The sequence below is a fragment of the Cupressus sempervirens genome, chromosome 1 (assembly GCF_028749045.1).
Source record: "Cupressus sempervirens isolate cs-2001-9-10 chromosome 1, ASM2874904v1, whole genome shotgun sequence".
Classification (NCBI taxonomy): Eukaryota; Viridiplantae; Streptophyta; class Pinopsida; order Cupressales; family Cupressaceae; genus Cupressus; species Cupressus sempervirens.
Window position 1 is genome coordinate 769,075,466 of NC_143118.1, and position 27,596 is coordinate 769,103,061.

General features: G+C 35.8%; 1 protein-coding gene across 1 annotated transcript in view; it reads left to right on the forward strand.

Annotated features, from left to right (window-relative positions):
• Positions 1 to 27,596, forward strand: part of LOC149580157 (sphere organelles protein-like protein) — a 228,577-nt gene that overhangs the window by 67,238 nt on the left and 133,743 nt on the right. Inside the window, exon 4 of the mRNA XM_089789771.1 lies at positions 12,309 to 12,623. Coding sequence (XP_089645897.1) covers positions 12,309 to 12,623 — 315 coding nt within the window. The remainder of the gene's footprint in view (positions 1 to 12,308; positions 12,624 to 27,596) is intronic.

Sequence of the window (27,596 nt, forward strand, 5' to 3'; positions counted from 1 at the left end):
ACAACCCTAATTAGGGTTTCTAGGATTCAATCTGGATCGTCGGTTTTGCATTTGATCTCTATCGTCGGTTGTAATTTTGGCATCTATAAAAGGCCATTTGCTCTCATTTGTAAGGGTTGGAGAAAATTGTTACATAAGATAATACCAAAATTCGATATTTCTTTCTCATTGTTGTGACTTGTGTGGTGATTAAGGGCCTTTGGTATTATTGCATGGTTTCTACCTCCAAAAAGTTTCTTTTCAAATTGTTGAAGCAAATTTCATTTCAAGTTGCTAAGTAGGAGTAAAGTAGATGGATAGTTGCATGGTAGCATTAGTAGGTGTTTGATAGGGATCAATACTAGACCACTAGCATCCTAGCGGCTTGTTGGGAAGCCTTGTGTGGCAAACTAGTTTATTTTTTCCTTTGAATCATTGCACCTGTGGAAGTGAGGCCGTTGGTTAGTTTTCATTAGGTTCGATCCCAGTCCATTTGCTAGTCTTCCATCCATAGGAGTAGGAGTAGAGTAGCAAGTAATTTAGGACTTAGAACTTAGGAAAATAGAGTTAGAAAACACTAGTCGTAAGAACCATTCACCCTCCATCACCATCACTGTCACCATCAGCAACATCTAGCATTCACACGAAACCACCATCTCCATCATCCCATCAAAGTCCAAATCATCCTCAACAATTTGCATAAGGCCGCCTATGTGATTACCAGCGAATCACATCGATAAAACTGAGTGAGTATCCATAAGTGTAAGGAACATTGGAGTTGTTCTCATATCCCATGAGCAATAACTTTTCAAGAGAGGAATTGTATGTTTGATACTCCATATCAGATATTCAATTACTAATATGTTATGTAAGTGATACAAAACCTGCATCAACACAACCTACTATAAATTAAATTATAGCTGAAACTCTTCCAACATGAGTCTCACAATCTATAATGCCGAGCATGTCTAAAATTGACAAAAGAAAATTCCATAAATACTCCCTTGTAATGAAGAATTATTTTGATCACAACAATAAGCAAGAAAATGTAACTTCCCTATAAGGCTGAACATCTCCTTTTGAAAGTGTAACATCAAAAAAAATCCCCCATCTCATAATTTGTTGCGTTCTTTTCATGCAACCAAGAGAAATAAAGAGTAATATCCAATAAAAAACATATCTCTATATTATGGTGATCCAATAAATATGCAGAATCATGAAGCAAGCCACTTTATATCTGGAAACAAATATCAATCCTCCTCAGTAGGTGTAGATGCTAGTAGAAGATAACCATGGTGCTCCCCTCTTATAGACTCCATTCAGAAAGTGGTTGCATATTTGTGTTTGCGCTTACAATTTTAGTAGAGGTCTCTCCCTCTTTGCTAGACATCGTTTGAGAAAACCACCAACAATTTTTGCTATTAAAATTAAGGAGACTACATTCTCCATACTATGTAGAGGAAATGATTTTGAGACGTCTGTTACAAGATACACCCATGCAAGCACAACCTGACAAGATTCTTCACTGGGAGAATATGCATAGGAAATGATTGTCAGTTGTCACTTATAGCACTCTCAATCTGACCATCACTTTCATTTTCTTGAGATCATTTGGGACTGGTCCAATCCTTAGGTTACATGCTTCCATGCTCCCTCTCTGTGCAGACATGCTCCCTTTCTGTGACTTCATTACACTAAGAATATTGCCACTAATCTTGCCTCACCTCCAATGTGTTTGATACTTCGTTCCTCAACACTAAATCTATAGCTGCAATGCGTGGTTATGGAGTACACATTGTGAGTTGCCTAGATGTTAAAGAATTCTATTAAAACTTCTGTAACTTCCGTCTAGACAGGAAATAGTCCATGTTGAAGGATTGATTTGAAATTCACATGCCAAACTTAGCGTTGACCAACTCTATTCTAGATGGATGACAATATTCCAATTCTGGTTATCCTCTTGCAGTGCCAAAATAAGATTGCGAATGAAGTCGTGCTCGTGGTACAATGATTAAATCTGACAGTCCACAAGCACAATAATTCCTTGTTCCAACTCCTGTAAGTTTTCACAGTATTTGAAAAGCGCAATTTAAATTGTGAAATAACTTCCCCTCAGCTTGCGATTGGATTTGCGACCACTCGCATGATACCCTAATATCTTCGTTTCAAACTGAAAGCTTGTTTTCCAAATCTTGTGTATATGAAATGATCAATCGTTTGCCCAGAAAACTTTGTTAATGGTTCTCAGACTGGTAACTTCTTCTCATCCTTTATTGTCGAGAGTTGCTTTCTCAGAATAAGAAACATGTAGGTTCTCGAAAATCACAGAATTATGAGCAACAAATTCAAGCAGTGACTTCCATCTAGAATATGGTTACCTAATACTCCTAGTTCGATTGTCAAAAAAGTAACAGTTGATCCTAGATCTCTACAAAAAGGAATGAGCGGAGAAGATAGAGAGAATACGATGTCAAGACATCTTAAATCAAGCAACTATAATGGAAGTGAAAAGGAAGGTTGATACAAAGACAACATGCTCACAAGGAAGCTCAAACGACATCCTCACACCAACAATTGCATCTAATGAACTAATGACACCTGTCAAAAACATAAATAAAAGATACAGACCGATAGCATGCCCAAATACCCGTGATGCCAAGACATAATCAATTCTTTTCAAAGCTAATTGGAGAGTTACATGAGTAGAAAACATCTGACCCGCCTCAAAACCCAAATAAACTTAAATTTACACAGTTTGATGATAGAGAGAACCAAAAGACTCAGCTATAGGGAGCTGCAATGTTAAAATTAAATTTGATGATAATAACGGATAAACAAGTGAAATTTTTACCCGAAGGAGAGTAGAAAGACGAGCAGACAAAACAACCTCACAAGGAAGATATTACTGAAATCAAATTTGGCTCTGATACTACATGAAAGCTATAGCCGAGAAACTAAAGATGAAAGCAACAATAAAGAAACCATAAAAGAGATATAATCAACACCATAAGATATCCTGGGAAAACCCTTCGAGAATGAAGTGAAAAACCCAACTACACAACAAAAATTATTTTATTGATCATAAAAATATGAACTCAAGTGTATAGTACCGGTCGCTAGAGCAATATATATAATTTGGGGAGAGACACTTCACATTCCAACCAAAGGTCTCATTAATTTCCCAAAACGTGACTTTTTATCACAATTACAGCTCTTCATAATCCATGCGTTAATGCATGTTTTATGACACATGTCATCATACTTAATATTACAATTTAATCTTAAATGTCCTTTTCAGATGAAGTTGACTATAACGATAATAACGTCCATATTTTAAGAGATAAAGATCTCTATCGCAGCTACAGTCTTCAACAATAACACTACAACAATTTACAGATATAGATAAAGAATAACCATTTTTAATCATTCCAATATGAAATATTGTCTTTGCGTAATGTCCCCATTTTTAGTAGGTTCTTGCGATTGGCTTGGTTAGTACATTATTGCGACCCTCGTGAATTGACAATGGGATTTGAGGGTCTCATTTTTTGGAGTTATTAGGTTTTCCCCTTTGATGTGTTTTGGCTTCATTTTGAGGGACTTGCTATAACTATTTATAGTAAGTCAAGAGTTGGTTTTGATGAGCTTAGTTGAATTAGAGGAGTGATGCTCTCAGTTTTTATTTCAGACTTCTAGTTTGGGCTCCAAGAATCTTGGAGAGAGCATCTATTTTTACTAAGTCACCTGTCAGGTTCATTCATCATTTTTCTTCAGAATGATCACTCATGTGTTGTTAGATTTCGATTGTGATGCTTCATTGGTCAACTAAATATGCTAAGGTTGCTATTTTTTATTGTATTGTATGGTCACCTTAGTGTCATAGCTCGTTGGAACTGGGTTGAATAGGTTTAAATCTTGGGCACAAGAAATAATTACTCGTGTCAAAATTTCATGATATGGTTGAAAAGGTTCTTTTTGGGAGCCAAAAAGGAAATTAATAAATTATATTACGTGCCTAAGTATAATGAAAAAAGGCTTTTAAGTGAAAGGTGTGTAATTGAAGCTATGTTGCACAATAGAGATTATAAATTTGGCTCCGATTATGAGAATTGATTATTCCTGTTTATTGCTTTTGATATATTTCTTGGTGAGGCTTTTGGAGTAGTGGTTTTCTGAGATTCTTGAGGGATGATTCCTCTTGAATGATTCATCAATTGTTGTTGTTGTAAAGCAATTGAATTGGTATATGAAGCTGAATTGATTATACAAATTCAGTGCTGAGGTATACTAAATTTGATTACTTGTTTTTGGTGTCTTCTTATACTGTTATTACTGTTGTTGAGAAGCGATTGTGTGTTGGTTCATTTGGAGTTGGTTGAGTGCCCATTTATATCTGCTGTTGGGCATTATTTTCTATCCACACTTAGCGAGCAACACCTTGTATATTTGCAGTTGCATTTGTTTGTTGAAGAACTCTTTTGCTCTTGATGGTCTTCATTTTAGAGCGTTTCAAGGCATGTCTTACCTGTAAGTTCATGGATTGCAACTTCTAATTTTTTTGGTATTATTGATTTAGTTAATAGGGGATATTTTATCCACTTTGTTGTTGGTATTTTGTGAAAATACTTTGTATCTAAGTTGATATTAAAATTTGGAATTTTCAGTTGTTTTCACTATGTAATATGAAAACATTTGAGTTGAAATTATTATTGCAATATCTTCTATTTTGCTGCTATATTGTTATATCAAAAATTGCAAACCTCAAAAAACAAAAAGACAAATCAATTCTTTAGCACAAATTGTTTGAAACCTATGAGGGCCCATTACAGTGGTATCAAAGTGGTTTCCTGCCATCCTGTGGAGTAGGAAAGTATTTTCTATTTCATTTTTGTTGTTGTATTTGGAGTGATCAACACTCCTTCATTTTCTAGTTATGAACACACATAGGAGAACTAACTGTTCTGGGAGCTAGAAGAGTAGTGTGGAAGATAGTGAAAAAATAAATGTCATGAGGGAGAGAATGGAAAGACTTAAGCTTCATCAACAAAGATTGGCAGTGAGACTGTCAGATCTAGAATCGATTGATAGGGCAGTGAGGTATATGGTTTCCGCTTTTGGTAGACCGACGTGGAGGATAAAGCGAAGAAGGCTTGAATTCTCTCTAGCTAGGATTCAGGAAGCAGATGCACTTATGTTCAGTATGACACCACTAGTCCTATCCGTAGTTCTGATGATGGAATTTCCACACAGGACATGAATGTGTCAGTGTCATCGGTGGACAACAACATTAAGCTTTAGTATGTTGGGGATTCTAGAGTTGTTGCTACAGTTGGTGCAGAGGCAGTTGATGCAGATGTTACCATTGATTTTTTAGACTCTCTCGAGGAGGGGATTGTTATTGGAGATTTATATGTCAGTTTTTGTAGTGCTGCTCCTAAGTGAGGGGCAACATCTTTCTTGGGTGGGATAGGTGAGGGCATGAAGCTATCTAGCAATGATATTAGTGATTTGGGTGTTATTGTGGAGTCAATGGATGTTGGTTTATGCTCCATCGTTATTGATCCACAGCCTGGCATAGAGTCAAGTGACATCAATTGAGGCTCTGTCAGGTGATGGGGATACTAATAGCGTTTAGGAATGCTATATGTTGTGGGTTTGATTTACCTTGTCTGATGATAGGTGACAAGTCCGAGGAGGTTTTGGATGGGTCCCAGGATGAGGATTTACAGGTACTTGTTGAGGAGGAAGCAGATATAGCTAGAACTTCCACGTCTTTAAATATGGAGTTGATTGAGTTACCAAGTAGTTGTATCTTGGTTGTAGATATGTGCAAGGATGGTAGCACACATGCAGTGAGCAATATTGTGATGAGCACTTCTGATTCTGTTCCCTATCATAATGTAGTTAGTGAGGCCGAGGGCTTGAAAAGGAGGCATGGGTTACGTAGGCATCATGTGAGTCGCTAGTTGAAGGTAATTGAATGTGATATCTCTTCAACTCTTGTGCATTATGATGTTATTCATCAGATGTTGGCCCCATTTGGTTAGGGTGCTATGTCAAATTAGTACGAAGATAGGAGAATTTTCCTAGTAGAGGTTCATGCACTTTGAGAGGCTGCCATGATCTTGAAGCATAATTATTCTCAGTTAGTTCACATGGATTACCTTATGGACTAAGGTAGACCATGTTATGAGGCACTGTTAGGGAAAGAGGAAGAGGTGGTTGAGCTCACCCACGAACTTGAGGTGACTCTGGACTCTCTTCAGTGTACTTAGTTGGATCTTCAGGAATCACAATCATGGTTGGATGAGGTTACTGTGGAGCTGGAGTGGGTACAGTCGACACCAATCCCATACCTTGTTCAATTGCATATTGTGGTTGGTGGTCAGTTTTCTTCTATAGTTTGGAATGAGGGACGATATGATGTGGCAGTCACATCCATCCAGGATATTGGTGCAGTAGGTATGGAATAGGTAAGAGCATCAATGGAGGACTGCAATGTGATTCTTTATGTGCTACATTTTTAGAGGAATCAACTATGGATTGTGGTGCAAAAGGTTGATGCATATTCATATAATTTCTACTGCACTGAGTCGTTCATGGTGCATTTACTTAAGAGTTCAGATTTGCAAGAGGATTCATATAGATTGTATGAGGATACTCTCATTTGGGGCTCTCATGCTATTCAGAGGATGTTGGGAAAGATTGTAGATATTTTGTCTATGATGCTTCCCCACAGGGATCTTGTGGTTGGGTTTGTTGAGATGGTTGGCCAAGACCTTGTCCAACTAGTAGTTGTGTAGAGTCAAAGGTTGCAGCCATCTTTCGATTCCTGGTTTGGTTCTGATGAGCCATTGGCAAAGATTGGGGCTTTCTACTAACATTATACAATGGGGTGTGCTCATCATTTGGCTTTTGACCCATAGGTAGAGGTTTTGGTTTTATGTCGGTGTGGGTTGGCTTTAGTTTCATACCATTCATTAGGGGATGGGTTAGTACCATCTTTCGCTGATGGGATCCACAATTCCAAGTTAGACCACTTGTAGTATCGACACACCTAGAACAGTTTGTCGGAGGTTGGAGGTGGTGGTAGCGATTTGAGTACCTATGCGTGTTATCATCTCCACAGTGCAGTAGGGTGTGAGTGTCAGTTCGATGGGGACTTGGGTATTGACAGAGTTGGTGTTTTAGTTGGGATGAGTTCCGATGGGTTTTTACCTCCATCAATGCTTACAATCAATTTTTAGATGATTCTGTTATTGATATCCATTATTTGGGTGTTGGTGCTTCAGGTTCCAGTTGTAAGTGGCAATGATATTGAACAGTTCCACCCTTGGGATCTTGGTGGACTTTGTTGTCCATTTTTGCTCTCAGATTGCTTGGGGACAAGCAATCTTAGGGAGCGAGGCTTGTAATGTCCCCATTTTTAGCAAGTTATGGCTATTGGCTTGGTCTGTTCATCATTGCAACCCTCGTGTGTTGACAGTGAGATTTGAGGGTCCTTGTTGTGGAATTATTAGGCTTTCCAATGGCCTATGATGTGTTTTGGCTTCATTTTGAGAGAATTATGTTTAGTTGAATTAGAGGAGTTAGAGTGATGCTCTCAGTTTTTATTTCAAGCTTTTGGTTTGGGCTCCAAGAATCTTGAAGGGAGCATCTATTTTTAGTAAGTCACTCCATCAAGTTCACTCATCGTTTTTCTTTATTAGGATCACTCCTGTGTTGTCAGATTTCAATTCTGATGCTTCTTCAATCATTTTTGCAAGATGGGTGAATTATTATTATAATTTAACTAAATATGATGAGGTTTCTATTTTTATGGTATTGTATGTTGGTCACCTTAGTGTCATAGCTTGTTGGAACTAGTTGAGAAGTTTTAAATCTTGGGCAGAAGAACCAATGACCTTGTGTGTCAGAATTTCATGATATGGTTGAAAAGGTTGTTTTTGGGAGCCAAAAAGGAAATTAATAAATTATATTATGTGCCTAAGTATAAAATAAAAAGGCTTTTAAGTGAAAGGTGTGTAATTGAAGCTAAGTTGCACAATGGAGATTATAAATATGCCTCACATTATGAGAATTGACTATTTTTGTCTGTTGCTTTTGATATATTTCTTGTTAAGGGTTTTGGAGTTGTGCTTTTCTGAGATTCTCGGGGGCTGATTCCTCTTGAATAATTCAACAATTGCTGCTGTTGTAAACGAATTGAATTGGAGCTTGAAGTTGAATTGATTATACAAATTCAATGTTGAGGTGTACTTGAATTGATTGCTTGATCTTGGTGTCTTCTCATATTGTTATTACTGTTGTTGAGAAGCAGTTGTGTACTGGTTAATTTGGAGTTGGTTGAGCGCCCATTTATATACTTGCTACTGGGCATTATTTTCAATCTGCACTTTGGGAGCCGCATTTTCCATATCTTCAACTGCATTTGTTTGTTGAAGAATTCTTTTGCTGCTGATAATCTTGATTTCAGAGGGTTTCAAGGCATGTCTTACTTATAAGCTCATGGATTGTAACTTCTAATTTTTCTAGGTGTTGTTGATTTAGATAATAGGGGATATTTTATCATCTAGGTTTATGGTATTTTGTGAAATATTGAAAATACTCAGTATCTAAGTTGATATTAAAATCTAGAATTTTTAGTTGTATATTCTCTATGTAATATCCAAATATTTGAGTTGAAATTATTATTGCAATATCTTCTATTTTTCTACTGTATTATCAAACATTGCAAACCTCAAAAAGGAAAAGAAAAATCAATTCTTCAGCACAAATTGTTTGACAGCCAGCAGGACTCATTACATTTAGTTCATAGCTCTATTTGCTTACAGTTCTCAGCCTTCAAGTACAATGCAAATCAATGATTGACATAAATCATGATCTCAGTTCATAGCTGCTTACAAGCGTTGATTTATACAATTTAGTGCATCCCGTTAATTCTCCTCCACAATTAATGATTTATCCCTTGTTAAGGGATCAATAATGATTGTGCACATTGGGAGTGTTGCACTTAGCAACAACTCTTCTCAATCCTTCTTTGTGCATTCAATGTCTTAAACAACATCTTCCCTTCCTAACAGCTCAGGACAATAGTTCTCGTGAAACATGGTTAGATGTCTATTGTCTTAGCCTACATGCCTCAGTGGAAATTAACGTTGCAGTCCCCTCCTTAGAATGGAAGGAAGGGGCAATATAAGCCATGGAGAATGAGTAGGTAGAAGCATCATCCCACTTGCAACGATCACTAAGATTTTCAACCCAACGACACTAGCATTCGTTTAATGTAGATAATATATATTATAAAAAATTTTGACGGGTTTGAGCTTTCTCAACTTCCTATTATTACCTTCAATGAACATGTCATTTCCAGAGGTGAGGGCTGTTATAAAGAGAAAACTGCCCTAGGCCGGAGGTTTGCCCAAAAAGCTCAAATAAAATTTGTTTAGTGATTAACATTTATTAATAAATTAATTCAAATATGTCACCCAATTAAAAACGTTTTGCAAATGACCCAGCATCAAATGGGAGACATCACAACATGATTCCAACTTTAGATCTGTGGTTGTTGATTGTATGGTACTAACAAAATTTTTCATTGTTACTTTGCATAGGGAACTCCTAAATGCTTGCTTGTGATCATGCCAATATTTTCACAATTTGCCTTTGTGATTATCTTCGTATGTTCAAGAATGTTTGATTTGTTTTGATTGATTACTTGGTTAGAGGCTATAATATATTTGTCCAAAGTGAGGTTAAATGATTTTGCCTTCTCTGTTTGGGCATCTCCAAATAGGATTGTGTAATGTGCAAATTGTTAACAAGTTAGAGCAGGCATGCCTTGCGTAGTATGAACACCAAACCAGGCAACTCAAACTGTGTTTGATCTAATGGCTTTGCCTAAAGCCTTCAATGTAATGACAAAAAACAAAAGGAGAAATGGGGTCTGCTTGATGAAGGCCAGTTGGGGTTTCCATAATGGCTCCCTTTCCATAATCGTCATAAGAAATTGCCAATTGTAAAGAGCCTTGTTGGCTCACTCTGAAAGTCTGCTGAAGAATATGTTTTTCTTTTGTTTGGCAATTTTTATTTATTTTTTGTATTTTCAAACATATATGAAATACTGAAATCAATTAGAAATAACAACTTCTCACAATGCCAATACAAATTATTTCAGATTTATTGTTTCAATAATAACACTTGCAAACTGTTAGAATAATGTTTCATAAAGTAGAGAGAAATTCAATGAAGCGCCCAATTATTGAATAGGTGTCCAAATGCAAGTAACAGTCCACTCATTAAACTCCACGCCAACCTCCAAATTCCCCTCTCACGTTGCTTCCAGCTGCAACATGACCTCAGCAGGATCAAACACACCCTAAAGTGTGCAAATGTTGGTTCTCTAAAACTCCTGATCACTTCCTTAATTAGGCCGCTCAGGTCATGAATTGGATTGCAGTCTACCAACCCCTATTTGCAGGTCCTTCTACGCTTTCTAGTAACAGGGATTACAGTATTGCAGGCAAACAAGTCTGGTGTCTAAATAGAATAAGAATTGCAGCCCCAAGGAATTCTAAAAATGATGTTGATTTGCAGCAGATTATAGACAATTCTGATACCCAGCAGCTGAAGGATTCTTCCTTGAACACAGTAGAAACAGTATGTCACAAAGCCTCCAATCTTAGTGCCCAAAATGCAGATCAGAGTTAAACAAATAGGTATACAACAACACCAATTTGATCACCAGCAGAATTCAGGAATATATACAAAATTCAATGTGTTGCAACAGCTCAAAGTTCGAATCAGATTTGGAGGATGCAGCCCTCCCACAAAACCATGATCAAAACCCTCAAGAAACTCCACAAGTGATAAAAATGCAGTAATCAAGACTGAATTGATTTTCTTTTCGGAGTCTCTTCTATAACACAAAATGCAACTTGGCTTCTCCTATACACTTTTCACTAAACATGCTTGTCTCACACACTTTCAAATTATAACATCATAATGATAAAATTATTTATGATGATAGTTTTAATAAATAACTTATAATATGAAGCTCCATTAATTGATACAATCAAACACTGAAGGTGCCAAGCACGAGGTGCCTCCACTGCATTGCTAAAAATAGTAATTGCCCACAATTGACTCACTAAAAATAGCAAGTCAATCAACAAAGACCCTCAAAACTAACTATCAGCTCATGAGGGTCGCAATGATGAACTGACCTCTCCCAGCTACAAGAACTTGCTAAAATGGGGATATTACACCAATTGATTTTGTCATAGGCTCTACTGATATCCATCTTTATGGCCATGCATTTTTTATTAGTGGAGACATTGAATGAACAATGTCATGTTCTATTGTGATATTTTCCAATCTTGAGTGAAATCAATCTTTAGAATAATGGATTTCAATCTATTTACATTTATGATAAATCTTTTGAAATTACTTTATAGAAATTGTTGCATAAAGAATGGCCAAATTTCAGAAAAGGAATCTCATGAACGCTTCTTGTGGGTTAATGCAATGTTGGTGGTGTTGATATTGTTCAAGATCTTTTTGGACCTCTTGAAGTCCTTAGTTGCTTTCAATACATCATGGCACACAGTTTCCCAACACTTTTGATAGAAGCAAATGGAACAACAATCTACACTTGGGGTCTTGGGGCCTTGCTGAGTGAAGTGAAAACATTACCAATTCGACATTTGCTATTCTTTATGGGTGGCATCAGTAACTTGTCCTCTTCTTAAAGCACCATAGGAATGTTTGCCAAAATCTTTTCTCGATGCCAAGAGTGTATTTGAAGAAAGATTTGTCTTTTGGTATTGATTTCTTCTGGCCTTATGATGATAGTACCATCATCCAGAAAAATAGATTCTATGTTTTGTGTTCTTTGAACTACGGTTGCATTGTTGAAGTACTCGTGTTGAGGTCCCTTTCTTTCAGCCATGCTTACTTGATTTTGATTTCCAATAAATTTCTTTCCTAGCAAGTATTATTTTGTATTTTCCTAATCTCTGTAATATTCCTCCTGGAACATGCCATTTGCAAGAATTTTCTTATTTAAAGCCTGAGTTCTCATTAGTTTCTTTTATAGAAAACATCTTGATTCGTTCTAGAATATAATTTTAATATTCTTAACAGAACATTTGATATTGATTACTGATACATACTGTGATCTAAATGGATAATTAGGTAATTCTTGAATTAAATGTACTTTTAAATCTTTTAGGTAACTTTTCTTTTTTACTTATCTTGCGATTCTATTTCTGTTAAAGACACAGATATTTCTGAATTGAAGTTTGAATATATTGTTTTACTGTTGGCAGGGTGAAGAATGTTGTGCCTCACAAACATGGAAATTCTCTCCAAGTTGTGGGAGAAGTTGGCGATGACGAGTGTATCCATAAGAAGCGTAAGAAAATAAGCCATAGTGAAGAAATACCATGTAATGCTGTCAAAGGCAACAATCATACTAAAGCACTTGAACTGGAAGTAGAAAACCCAGAAGGTGTTGCTTTGCAGTTAAAAAAAAAGGTGCCACGGAAGAAGCTAAAAGAAAAAAAGAAACAGCGTGTCAAGGTAAATAGAGAATCAAATGAATTTCCACAAGTTAATCAAATGGCAGAGGAATGTCTGGAAAGGTGTGTAAATTTCTTTTGTGAACATTGACATTCTTTAATTCTAGTCATAGACTGATAACACCTTTAAGTTGCCAATATATATTCATAATGCTTGTTTTGTATATCTCATGAGAAGTAAAAGAGTATGCTTTCCTTCCATGGATTGAATGTAAGCGCATTCTCAATGTTATTATTATATAAGTTCCACACAAATGTGATTTCCACTTTCTTACAATCTACCATTTGATGTATATGGAATGTGTAATATGTCTTATATTGTTTTTACCATAAATGACATCTAACCACACTTTAAAAGTCTAAAGTTGAGTGGGTTCCTAACATTCAGTTTAAAGCTTGATTTCAAATTGAAAGTCATAAATAACATGTTAACTAAAAATTAAGATCCATACGATTCTTCAAATGCATGCCAAATCATGATCAATATTTGGATTTGAGTATTCTTTATTTCTTCATAAATTTTTCAGCTTACATTTTATAACAAATAAAACATGTTTGTGTTGCATGCCGGAGTAAAAATATACACAAACAACAGAACAATTCTGACAAATTAATGACGAGACACATTTCATTTAAACAAACCCTATTCAAGTTTACTTGTATCGTAGTTAGAGGAGCTTGAAAAATAATTTCTATACCTTTGTAGGATTAATATCAGTTAAATGATAATTTTTTCAAATATCAATTTATTCAGAAACTTCTTTGAGATAGATAGAAAGATAGATTTTTTAACGTCCACGAGGCTAGGAATAGCCTATGGGACAGCCTTCCGACTAAACCAGCTTTAGTAATTCTGATCTTTTTTTGTGCAAGCTGATGATGAGCCCCCTAACTTCTCAATGTACTCCTCATTGAATAAATTGTGCCAAGAGCTTCAAGATATAATGTCCGCAAATTTGAACGTGATGTCCTTGTACGCATCACATTCTAAGATAAAGTGTTGTTCCGTTTCCACCTTCCCATTGTTGCAAAATGTGCAAATTCTCTCTTCCCAAGACTCTTTTGGCCTCGTCCATCGACTAGTCTCACATTGGAGTTGATGAGAGTTGGTTCTGAGTTGTGCAATGAGACTTTTAGCTCTCCAAGAAATGTTGGCCCCTATGTATGCCTTTCGGAGTTGATCACATGTGGGGTTGAACTCCCTGATATAATAAGTTTTTTTTCCTTCCAAGTCCATCATCCCAAATCTTCTTATAGAATTTCCCTATAACAAAGAGCTCTATTTTTTTATTATTAGCGAGGCATATATTAAAATGGAGATTCCATTTGCACATCCACTTGAGGTTGAATGAGCAAAGTGTTGGTTTTCCAGGATCGCTGCAAATGTACTAATGCATTTGGTACGTGTTTTCCAAATGGCAGCGACCTCGTATTTAAATTGAGAATAAGCCATGAAAAGATGAATGGGACATATCTATTCGTTAATTAGATAATTGATATAATAAAAATTTAATCATTGTTATATATATTATATTATTATATTAATATCATATATAACAATAAACTTATATATACATAAATTATATCTCATATATAATTATATATAGGTTTATCTGATAGAAATTGCCAAACATCAACACTCCCTCTTAGCTAGGAAGGATAAACAGAGGACATATATTACACCGATGGTATTATTAGGAATGACAAATTTTAAAGATATCTTTGATTAGAAGATATCCACCATTTTGATATCACATTTGATATCATGAGTATTGGCCTTCAGTACAGAAACATATGATATTCATTGAATACTATGAGCAATGGTCTATAGAATATCAACACTTGATATTCACCATGTACGCAATAAGGTAATGGTTTGTAGAATATCAACATTATATTCACCATTTTGATATCACATTTCAGTATTGGTCTACAGAATATCAACATATGATATTCACCAAATACTTTTTGAGTAATGACCTCTAGAATGTCGAGATGCAAGATATTCACCAAGTACTGTGAGTAATGGTCTGTAGAACATCAAGTTGCATGATATTCACCAAGTACTCTGTGTAATGGCCTTCTAGAACATCAAGTTGCATAACATTTGCCATCTACTAAAAAAATGTTTATAAGGTTTGTGGACCTATTCTCACAATGCTTACCATATAAACATCCAACATGCAAAAATACAATCTGTCATGATCTACAAAAATATCGTAAGATATCCATCATAAGAGAAAATTAAGTTATTGTGAGATCGCCAACTTTCAATAACTTCTGCAAACACAAGTGACATCATTCTAAAGTCGTCACTTTCTAATGATGTACATAGGGGGTAGGCCTTTAAAATCACATAGGCATCACAGTCCTCTTGACTACCACAATTTATTGATCAGAACAGAATCTGTCTCAACATATTATACTCGCTTTGAATCAATATGGTCGTGATCACTCAAGGTTGACTGAATCATATTCTCTATCCGCTCCCTCTCTTTCAAGGTTGCCTCTAATGAAATTCCAGTCCCCTCTGAATCTCAATCTGCCTCTTTTTCTTGCAATAACATTCTTGGAGGAAAAGATCAAGGCACATAGTTCTTATAGTATGTAAAGAAAATAAAATAAGAGATTTATTATATTAAGAAAGCAATACTTGGAAATTGTACTCAAAAGAGAATATTTATCTCATGTAGTCAAAGAATCTCCAGATGACTTCCTTATTTATCACTACTTCTTTTCCTTGTTTATCATTGAACTTCATATTTCATTCTATCCAATAGCAATATTAGTAACTCACAATGCTACTGATAAGCTATATTGTTATCTTGATAATCCTTTAAGATTATGTAATGTCCCCTTTCCGGGTCCTTCATTATTAATGTCTTAAACTCAATTGTAATATTCATAATAGTCATTTGGGTTATCACGTGATGTTTGATTATTTAGATTTATGATCTAAAGATACAAATGCTATCCAAGTTGCCTAGATGCGAAATGTGCAATGGATTCCCTCAAAGTTTACAGGTCCAAGTTTGCATTGCATAAGATTACAAATCGCTAACCCCTACCCTCTCTTGAGATAGAGATCCAATTGCTTGGACTTCGACAAGCCCCTTCTTGTTAACATTGTAACTTTCTGATCATTAATTAAATAAATTATAATATTGGAGATAATCCCATTTAATAAATATTTGTAATAATAGTATTATAATTTCAATACTATTTTTAATAATCTAGAATTAATCCTATTCTCGAAATTAGCTTTATTATCATTACATATTTAGACTTAATTATATCTTGAATCCTGATAATATTAAGAATTAAACCTCACAATAATACTAAAAATTTGATATTATTACCAATTCAATTATTCTTATTTTATTCATTACTTTTCACATTGTTTATTATATAGATAATAACCTTTTTATATAAAATATTTTAATTATGAACAATTCTAACTTATTTAACATTTCTACTTCACTGAATAAGGAAAAAATATTTAACTACTGAAATTCTTTACTAATAAACCATGCTTCCATACCTTTCTTATGTGGATTTGTAGCCTTGTCTTTTGTTTCAAGGTAAGGGAAAACTGTAATTTGGTAGGATATTAAGTGGTTTAGAATATCCATTGGAATTCACCCTTATAATATATGCTCTCATGTGATATGAGTGGTCAAATGTATGGGACTTTCCTATCCATTTTCTTATTGCTATTTTCCTTTTAAAATTGCTTGATGGCACGTAAGAGTATTTATCGTTTTTTAAGGTTATTTTCCATATGTATTTTTTGGTGTCGCATAAGTTACACTCTTACGAATATTAATATCGCCCAAGCCCATGTTAAGGGTCGTGATCTTATGAAACCTGCTGTTTTATTTTAATAATTGATTTTTATTTTATTATTAGTTTTGTTTAAGAATTACTCTTAATCTTTAGTTATTACTTAATTGATATTTAGTAATTAATTAATTAGTTGATACTTAAGATACAATCATTGATTATTTGGATATTAATTTACTAATTTAGTTTTTCTTTGATTGTGATTATTATGGGTAATTTCTAATGATTAACTATTCATTCCATTTTATTAATTATTTAATTATTTCAGATATATTCTATTATGAATTAATATAAAATTTCATTAATAGAGGGGGTATTACAGGTTAATAATATTAGATTATCAACTATCATTATTTTGAAATATTGTCTTTACTACAAATTAATGTTACATTATATCATTATTGAAAAATATTAGTCATCTGTAATAACCCCAACAGGTAATAACTTCTTCAAACACCAAAAATCTTTATATTTCAGTTGTTTGACATTTCGTCAAACACTTTGCAAGCAAGCTTTGATACCACTGTAATAACCCTCCTCAAATCTGCCCTCAAAAATGCTGATGAAAGCTCAAGGAATTTTGTCAAACACTTTGCATACAAGGGGTCATATGACTGATATAACTTTTCAGATTGCTGCAATAACTCTTGTTTCGATTTGCATCAAAGAGAATGCTTACAAAAGACTCCAGATTTGTCTAAACAATGACCTAACATGAATGTGCAACTAATTTTGGCAATATTCAATACAAATATGTGACTTAAACTACTTACAATATGCAGCTACAACAACTAGTGATTATGACAAATACTTTGGATGCAACCTAAGATGACATTATGCACTTACAACCAAGTGGCATTAATATGAACACTTAGTATGCAAAATTATGACATTGTTTATGCCAAAAAGAGAACTTACAGCCAATTGACATTTTGTCAAACAATTGGCATGCAAACTAATAAGTTGATCATCAAACTCTAGGTTTGCAATATAGATAGTCCAAAAATTACAATGCTCTTTCAATTGCAAAATCCTTGCCTTCCTTTGATACCAATAATGCCAAATGGCAAACAAAGACAAGTACAATATGAAAATAGTGAAGTGCTGATGCTATATTTTGTACTCAGCTGAAAACTTACATTTCTCAGAAAATATGCCAAATGAGAAGTGAAGAACTTGATTGTTTTGCTTTTTCGACTGCTTTTTCGGATTTGCTTTTTTTGAACTGCTTTTACGGATTGCTTTTTCCGCCTGCTTTTTCGGTTCCGCTTTTTTCGGGCTGCTTTTTCGGTCTGTTTTTTCGATTCCGCTTTTTCGGGTTGCTTTTTCGTATCTGTTTTTTTCAGACTGCTACCCTGTTGAATCTCCAGACCATATCTTTCAATGGCGTCAAGATTTTTAGCTTGAAGGGATTTCGTTCTTCAAACTATTGAGACACGATCTCTAGAAAATTTTCCAATTTCTTTGATTTTCCCAAGCATGCTTAAAAGAAGCTCTTCCATTTCTTTTATAGTGTTCTCACAAGAGCTCCATCTTTCGTTTCTCAATGTGGGATAAAACATAACTCCCTTTATGTAACTTATTTCTCCAATGTGTTATAAAATAAAGGGGATTCTTTTAATTTAAATATTTTCCACAAACTATAGTCTATGCATTAATAAAGTTAAATATTTAAATTTAACTTTATAAAATAGCTTCATCAATGTAAAACAAATCTTATCAATGATAAACAAGTCTTCTTGCTGATTTTAAACAATTACCATCAACATACCGCTGCCACTGGATGTCCACCCATGCCCAAGATGACTTACTATAAATAGTAAGTATGCCCAAAGTTGCCTCAAAACCCTTTAGAAAGACCTGCAACTAAAACAATCTAGGCCAAATGGCCTCTAAGCCCCTTTAATGTCCTGGTTAGCCTACGGGACCGTGGGGAAATAGGCTAACGACAACATCATGCTATGAATGCTAAAAAGGGGACATTACATCATCTACTTTTCTATCTCTGTTTATGTTTTGATGTTTATTAAATACATGTTATGTATTAATTAACATATTAAAAAAAACATAAATAATATAATTCACAATAATATGAAAGGAAAACCTAAATCACATATACTTACCTTAAGGAGATCATTACCCTAAGGTTCTTTGTAATTATTTGATACATCTTTAATGCTGAGATTGACTACCCTTTCCTTTTTGTTGGATAGCACATGTCATCATGTGGTGATGATTGGCTGAGCATTCTACGGTGTCATTGCTATGTTAGGAATGTGTGATGTCCCCTTCTGGTTGACATTATGTCAATTAAGTAGATTGGCCTATAATAGACCCTCGTAGGCTGATGAGGTTGAGTAGAGGGTCATCTAAGGGGAGCTTCTTCTTTAGTGGTCAGAGCTATGCAGGATTGGTGTTCGTTTGACGTCTTTTGGACCTCACATTTAGAACTTACTATTTATAGTAAGACAATGGGTGACCAAGATGGACCTTGCTATTTTTAGAAATAAGTGTTGGTCATATGTGAAATCCTCAATGCCAGTTTACAGTTCATACGGTGTGCAAAACATGAGTAATAAGAGAGATATTAATATTTGTTTGGCTAAATAAATATTAATAGTTTGAGCTTATATTATTAAGTTACAAGATGATTTTATTTTATTTTAAAATCACTTAAGTGAAGGGTCAAGTTAGCATAGATGGGGCCAAGTGAACAATTAATTTAAAAGAATTATTGGTGCGACAACTATTGGGTTTTAAGTGAAAATTTAAAAAGAGGTGGGAGTAGATCTTTTATCACACATTGGTTAGGAAGGTTTGTGAGCTCTCATAAGAAAGAATAAAGGAGACTTAAGAGCATAGTTACAGGACTCGGACTGGCCTTTGACTCGGACTTGGTGACCGGACTTGGCTAGGACTTGACAAAGACTTGGGAAATCGAAAAACCCATGAAATTCAATTTTTTAAAGGATTTAAAGATTTTTTCATGCATCATTTAGTCAATTAAAATCAAATACACAATAACTGAGATAAGTAGAAGCTACTTAACACTTATACACAATTTTGCATAGATCACATAAGTATAACAACGAATTTCTGAAGGAAAAAACTGAATAACATAATATAAAGTTAAACATAGTTTCACTGTCAAATGTCTACAATATATGAAATCCATGGAATCAAAAGTTGAAAACATATATCAAAATATCAGCTAGTGTAGAAGACTAAGGTTCATAGTAGCCTATGCCCTCCTACGAATATGCCTAAGATAAGTCATGGAGGACTTAGATATTGAGAAATATGTTTGTTATAGCTTATGCGCCCATTGTAGACAACAAGAGGGCTCTCGAGTATATCTATCAATTTGCTTGGTAAAACACAACCTTTAACGGTAAAAATCTCTTAATATTAATTATAGTTGGCTTACAAATTTTTGCCAAGAAAATGATCAAGGACATAGCTAGCAACACATATACACGAAGTCTGAAAGTTTATAACTTTATGTATAACACTAGAGTGTTCTAACATTCATGAACACATGTCTTAAAAAGAAAAGAAAAGCTCATATACACTATTATAGAATTCTAACGCATATATGTAAATCTGAAAATATCAGTACAACATTATTGAACTTACAATGCTGAAAGCGACTTCTTCATAATGAAACCTAGATAGTAACCAATATTAGGAGTGAGCTTTCAATTTGGGTAACTATCCTTCATTTTGAGATGTAGGGTTATTCAGTTGTGTAATTTGCTATAACCTGGTTAACGAAATTTGAAGATTTAAACATTAAATTTCCTATAATATTCAAGATTTTCAAACATAAATTTGAAGATTTAAGATTTAAGATTCAATCCTTAATAAATTCATGACGTACCACAACATCAATTTCAGAATTAATATACACTAAAAAAAAACACCTTCCAGAAATTTCTATCTTTTTAAATTAAAAAAATAAAAAATAAAATTTCGGGGGAGTCCTGGGCTTGGGACTTGGCAAGTCCACATGAACTCTGCCAGGACTCAGCCGAGTCTAAGTCTAGAGGCCATTTGCCTCGGAAAGGCTGCCTCTTCCTCGGACTCGCAGAGTCCTAGAACACTACTTAAGAACTCATCTTTGGAAGGAGGAAAATATATTTGTTCATTGAGACTTTCAACTCTGAGAAGGGATTACAGCTATGTCGTTGAAGAACGTAGTTCTTCTATGTGTTCATTATTTGAGCCAATGAAATACCTGGTGAATTTAAGAGAGAATCTCATACTGAGGTTCTGATTGTGCTCCAATAGTACGTATTTCAGTATTCATCTATTTACAGAATTAGGGAGAGAAAGTTGCAGTTGTGAATAGTGCTCATGAACAGTAAATTTGCAGCTTCATCAACATTTTTTTTAGCTACATCAATTTGTGTCTTTGCCCGTGCATACTAGCTTATAGCAGCAGCTAACGAATCAAAAAACACGTTCTAATTTGTTGTGGCACTTGCTTTTCATTAGTTTTTTCATCGGAAATAAGTAGTCATTGTACTTATCTTTTAATAGCGAATTCAATATGAATTGCAGCAGTCATTTCATTGTTTCAGAATTCCAGAATTATATTGTATTTGTTTTTTTTGTTCAAACAATTCTCAAAAATTTCAAAAAAACTATAAAATTACAAAACAAAAAAAGGTGGTTAACAATTTCAGTAGTTAGAGACCAACTAGGGTTCTTACATTGGTATCAGAGCTAAATCTTGCCATCCTGAGGGTTTAGCAATCACATGTAGCCACTTGGGGTTGGCTCTCACAAATTTTACACTTGCAAGCAAGCTTTGTTTGACAAGGAACAAGAATTTGATAGGCAGCCAGACGCCATGGGTGATAGGCATGAGGATAGCCCCCACCAAGAGACAATAGGAATGAGGATCAGGAAACAAGAGAACTTTTCAGAGCAATGGTTACAGGACAAGAGCGGATGGCTCAGGCTTTGCAAGCACTCACCACCATGGTTAAGCGCATGAGCCCACATGACAGACAAAATCAAGATCAAGGGGATGACAGGAGTGCAGTGGGATCACCTAGAGCTCATAGAACGCTTTCCATAACAACACACAGGCCCACCCATCCCGAGGAACCAGTACAGGAGCCAATAGAGGAAGCTGAGGATGGGACATTTGCAGATAGCCTTGTGGCTGCTAATGATGAATGGGAATTATTGGTGCCGTAGGTATGGAACAGAATGACTTTTGAGAGGTTTGTGAACCAAGGAAGAGAACACTAACATGCAGTCAGACAGGACAGAAGACCCATGGGATAGAATAATGAGCTGAAGCTTGCTACAGGCAAGCTTACATTGTCCACTTTTGATGGTAGTGGTAGAATGACTACGCACGCTTGAATCCACAAGCTTGATACTTTTCTAGCATTAAAGCCTATGACGGAGATTGAGGCAATAAAATATGCAACTTTACATTTGGAGGGAGTAGCACAAGATTGGTGGTATCATGGGTTGATCACTCTTCAGCACAATCAAGTGACTTCTTATGAGGACTTTGTGGATAGATTGGTTGAGAGGTTTGACAAGAAAGACCCAGAGGTTTACTTTAGAGACCTGACACAACTCAAGTAGATAGGGAGTTTGGAGCATTTCATCAATGAGTTTTAATGGTTTTTAGTTATGGTGCCAGATATATCAGAGAGGAGGTTGATAGTTTTATTTATTGAAGGCTGATTGGAACCATTGAGTGGTTGGGTAAAGGCTTTTGATCCTTTCACTTTGCAGGAGGCTACGAGGAAAGCCAGGAGCATGGAGTTCTAGCAAATAAATTTCAGGCCAAGAGTGCATCATCTAGCAAAGACAACAAACCATTCTTCAAAAAACTTGAGAGGAATGAAACAAAGGCTGAAAATAAAGATAAATCATTTACTCCTTTGGATAGAGAGACGTTGAATGATCTAAGGAAGAAAAAAATATATTTTTATTGCAAAGGACCCTATGACATGAACCATGACTGTCCTTTGAGGCCAAAGGGGAAAGCAAATAGAGTTATGTGGGCTTATTATGAGGTTTCAGATTCTGAAAATTCAGAGCAACAATCTGAAAATGAGGAATCAATTGAAGAAAAGGAAGGCACAAATGATGAAAAGTTGAACAAAATGGCTACAAGTGATGAGAAGATTGAGGGTAGACTTAAGGAGGCCCGTCTCACTAGTGTACAACAAGAGGGATCATTCAGGATGAGAGGGGTATTGGCTGGTCAGCGAGTTATCACTTTGCTTGATACAGGTACTACTCACAATTTTATTGATTCCAGGTTGATTGAGAGGTGTGGTATATTGAAAGAGCAGTTTGAGGGTCTGAGAGTGAGGGTAGCTGATGGCTACATTCTCAAATGTGACAGGAAAATTACAAGTCTGCCCCTAAAGATCAACAACTTTGATTTCAAAGCAGATTTTTATGTTGTTAACATGGGTGATATGGATTTAGTTCTTGGCATGACTTGGCTACATGATATTGGAGAGTTCACTCTCAATTTGAGAGATATGGAGATGAAGTTTCAATTAGATGGGAAGACCCATATACTTAGGGCCATTCGTGACGGTGGGTTTAGGATGATGTCTTGCAGATGCATAGAGAGCTTGTTGAGACACGACCAGGTTGAGTGGGCAACCCGTTGCACTTTAATGCCATCATAGGGGCAACAAAAATTAGAATATCACCCAGACATACAGGAACTGAGAATCTAGCACTACAAGGTTTTCAGTGAAATACCACTAGGTAGACCTCCAAATAGAGGTATTGAGCATATTATTGAGTTAGAGGAGGGTGCTAAACCCATCATGATCACACCCTATAGGCATCTAAAAAGATTGAAGGATGAGATCGAGAAAACCATCAAGGAACTACTTGCTATGGGGCACATTGGACCAAGTAAGTCGCCTTTCACTTCTTTTGTGGTTTTGGTGAAGAAGGATGAAACTCTTAGGATGTGCATAGATTATAGGGTCCTGAACAAGAAGACTATCAAAAATAGGTACCCCATCCCATGAATTGATGAGTTATTAGATGAGCTACATGGGAGCATGTTTCTTCTCTAAAATTGATTTGAGATCAGGCTATCATCAGATCTGAGTAAGAGAGCAAGATGTAGAGAAGACGACATTTAGGTGTCATTGTGGCCATTTTGAATTTGTAGTTATGCCATTTGGGCTAACTAATGCTCCAACTACTTTTCAATCCACAATGAACATGGTCATTTAGCATCAGTTGAGGAAAGTTGTGTTAGTCTTCTTTGATGACATCCTGGTGTATAGTAGGACATGGGATGAGCATGTGTGCTCATCCCATGTGTTGAGCATTTTGACTAGGGAAAGAGTCCAAATGTGATTTAGGATTATCAAAGTTGTTATATCTGGGTCACATTATCAGTGCTCAGGGCGTACACATGGATCCTGAAAAGATTCTTGCTATTATTGAGTAGCCTACTCCAATGAACCTAACACAGTTGAGGGGATTTTTGGGGTCGTGTGGGTTCTATAGAAGGTTTGTTAGTGGATATTCTAGACATGCAACACCCTTGACAGATTTGATGAGGAAGGGGGCTTTCTTGTGGACTCTTGATGCATAGGAGTGTTTTGATAAATTCAAGGAGTTGATGACTTCTTGCCTAGTGCTAGCATTACCAGATTTTAGTAAGCCATTTGAGCTTCGTTGTGATGCATTTGGTGAGGGTGTTGGAGCGTTGCTCATGTAACAAGCACCCAATTGTGTACGAGGGTAGGAAACTCAGGGGACCTGAGAGGAGCTTCAACATTTATAATAAGGAAATGCATGTTTTGGCCAAATTCAGGCAGTATTTAGTGGGTAGCAAGTTTAGCATAAAAACTGACCACAATAGCCTGAAACATTTCCTTGGGCAGCGAGATCTTAATGACAGTCAATGAAAATGGGTAAGCAAATTATAGGCATACGACTTTGATATTACCTATTTCAAGGTGACACAGAATGTAGTAGCATATGCCTTGTCACAAAGACCCCACTTGCGCTTGATGACACGTATATAAGAGGATTGGAGAAATTTGATCCTTGCAGAACATGCAAAGGATACGTGGGCATCGAGATTCATAGATGGATCAGTCTAGAATAGTGATTTCACCCTTGTGAATGAGCTCATCATTTACAAAGGGCACATTTATTTGGTGCCAAGGTCAGAGGTGAGGAGGATGGTGTTGAGAGTTTATCATGATTCAGCTATGGTAGGACATCCTGTTTTTTACAAAACCTATTGGCAAATTCGTGAGCACTTTTCTTGGAAAGGGCTCAAAGCTGAGGTGTTGCAATATGTTAGAGAGTGCCGTACTTGCCAGCAGAATAAACAAGAGCACTCTTACCCAGTCAGCTTACTTCAACCACTTCCGATTCTTGATAGGAAGTGGGAGTGTTTGTCCATGGACTTCATCACTGAACTGCCGAGAGCCTAGGGTAGAGATTGTATATATGTTGTTGTTGATCGACTTATGAAATTTGCCCACTTCTTCTTGATCACTACTACATACACTGCTATCGAGGTGACAGATTTATTCTTCAAAGAGGTATTCTGATTGCATAACTTACCTCGGAGCATTGTCAGCGACAGGAACAATAGGTTTATGAGTCACTTCTGGCAGGAGTCGTTCAGATTTTGTGGGTTAGAGCTCACTCTGAGTACTAGCTATCACCCACAAACATATGGTCAGACAGAGATAATGAACAAATGGGTCGAGGGATACCTTAGGAATTACATAGCAGGGCAGTAGAAGGCTTGGGTTAAGTGGATATATTTATGTGAGTATTTGTTATAATTCTACTTATCACATGTCTATCCAGATGTCACCATTTATGGCATTATATGGGTATGAGCCACCTAGTTTCATGGATCAGTTGCTATCAAATAGTAGAGTGCCTAGTGCTGGAGACTTATTGCAGGAGAGCTAGGACATTGTACAAACTCTTAAGGATAACATCACTAAAGCACAGAATCAGTAGAAGTAGTATGCTGATCAGAAAAGGACTGAGTGGACTTTTGAGGTAGGTGATATGGTATATTTGATGCTATAGCCTTACCGTCAGTCCACTCTAAAAAAGAGTGGTGCCAAGAAACTTAAGCCACAATACTATGGACCTTTTAAGGTGATTAGGAGAGTTGGAGAGGTGGCTTATGAGTTGGATTTGCCAGCAGAAAGCAGAGTGATCTGAATTATGAATTCAGGTTACAATGCCTGGTGTAGAACGTGCGGTATTGTGACTAAATTGAAAATAGTTAAAATGCAACAATAGATGTTCTGCAAGCCAAAAAGTGATCCATCCATTTTGAAAAATAGAGTTTATACAAGTTTGATGGATCCTAAGGGTCACCGTTATCTCTTGGATATGAAAATGAAAAGTCCACAAGCTAATTAATTACAAAATAAACTCTACAACTATAAAAATTGTAAAAAACTATATTAAAATTTACATCTACTTGTAGAAGTCATAACTTTCTACTCGTAGCTCAAAATCACAAATCGTCAAAATTTGTGGAAAGATATTCTAGAGTTCTACATTTATTGTCTGAAGTCTTAAGTGTAGCGCTATGACTTCTTAGCCTTGCCAAAGCCTAGAAATGCATCAGAGACCTTTGAAAATGCAAAATAATAGAACATAGAAAATGCCAAAAAAATGGATTTTGATATTTCCCATTTTTGCTTGTGCCAACATCCTCCGCATCTTCCTGGACTGTGTTTTGATCACAAAGTCCATAATGTTTTTCATGTATTACGTCTCAAAAATGCGTTATGGCACCAGATTGTTCCTTCTACAGTGCTTCCACCCTTGGATGGTGAGGGGAAATTGGTTTTAGTACCAGAGGCTATCATTGAGTTTAAGGAGAGGAATTTGAGGAGGCGCACTATCAGGGAGCACTTGGTCAAATGGAAGGACATGCCGGTCGAGGATGCTACTTGAGAGAGCGAGGAAATTTTACAGCATTTGGAATTGAGATTGCTTAATGACTAAGCAATTTCATGAAGGGTGGACTGTGATGTCCCCTTCTAGTTGACATTATGTCAATTAAGTAGATTGGCTTATAATAGACCCTTGTAGGCTGATGAGGTTGAGTAGAGGGTCATCTGAGGGGAGCTTCTTCTTTAGTGGTCAGAGCTATGAAAGATTGGTGTTCGTTTGACGTCTTCTAGAACTCACATGCAAAACTTACTATTTATAGTAAGACAATGGGTGACCAAGATGGACTCCTGCTATTTTTAGAAATAAGGGTTGGTCATATGCAAAATGCTCATGCCAGTTTACAGTGCAGACGTTGTGCAAAACATATGAATAATAAGAGAGAATAATATTTGTTTGGCTAAATAAATATTAATAGTTTGAGCTTATACTATTAAGTTATAAGATGATTTTATTTTATTTTTAAAATCACTTAAGTGAAGGGTCATCATAGATAGGGCCAAGTGAACAATCAATTTAAAAGAATTATTGGTGTACCAACTATTGGGTTTTAAGTGAAAATTTAAAAAGGAGTGGGAGTAGATCTTTTATCCCACATTGGCCAGGAAGGCGTGTGAGCTCTCATAAGAAAGAATAAAGGATAAATAAGAGCTCATCCTTGTGAAGGAGGAAAATATATTTGTTCATTGTGATTTTCAACTCTGAGAAGGGGTTACAGCTGTTCCATTGAAGAGCGTAGTGCTTCTATGTGTTCATCATTTGAGCCAGTGAAATACTTGGTGAATTTGATATTTCAGAGAGAATCTCATATAGAGGTTTTGATTGTGCTCCAACAATACGTATTTCAGTATTCATCTATTTACAGAACTGGGGAGAGAAAGTTGCAGCTATGAATAGTGCGCGTGAATAGTAAAATTTGCAGCTTCATCAACATTTTTTTCAGCTACATCAAGTTGCGTCCTTGCCAGTGCATATCAACTTATAGCAGCAGTTTACGAATCATAAAACAGGTTCTAATTTGTTGTGGCACATGATTTTCGTTAGTTTTTTCATCGGAAATATGTAGTCATTGTACTTATCTTTTAATAGTGAATTCAATATGAATTGCAGCAGTCATTTCATTGTTTCCAAATTCCAGAATTATATTGTATTTGTTTTTTTTGTTCAAACAACCCTTGGAAATTTCAAAAAAACCATAAAATTGCAAAACAAAAAAAAGGTGATTAACAATTT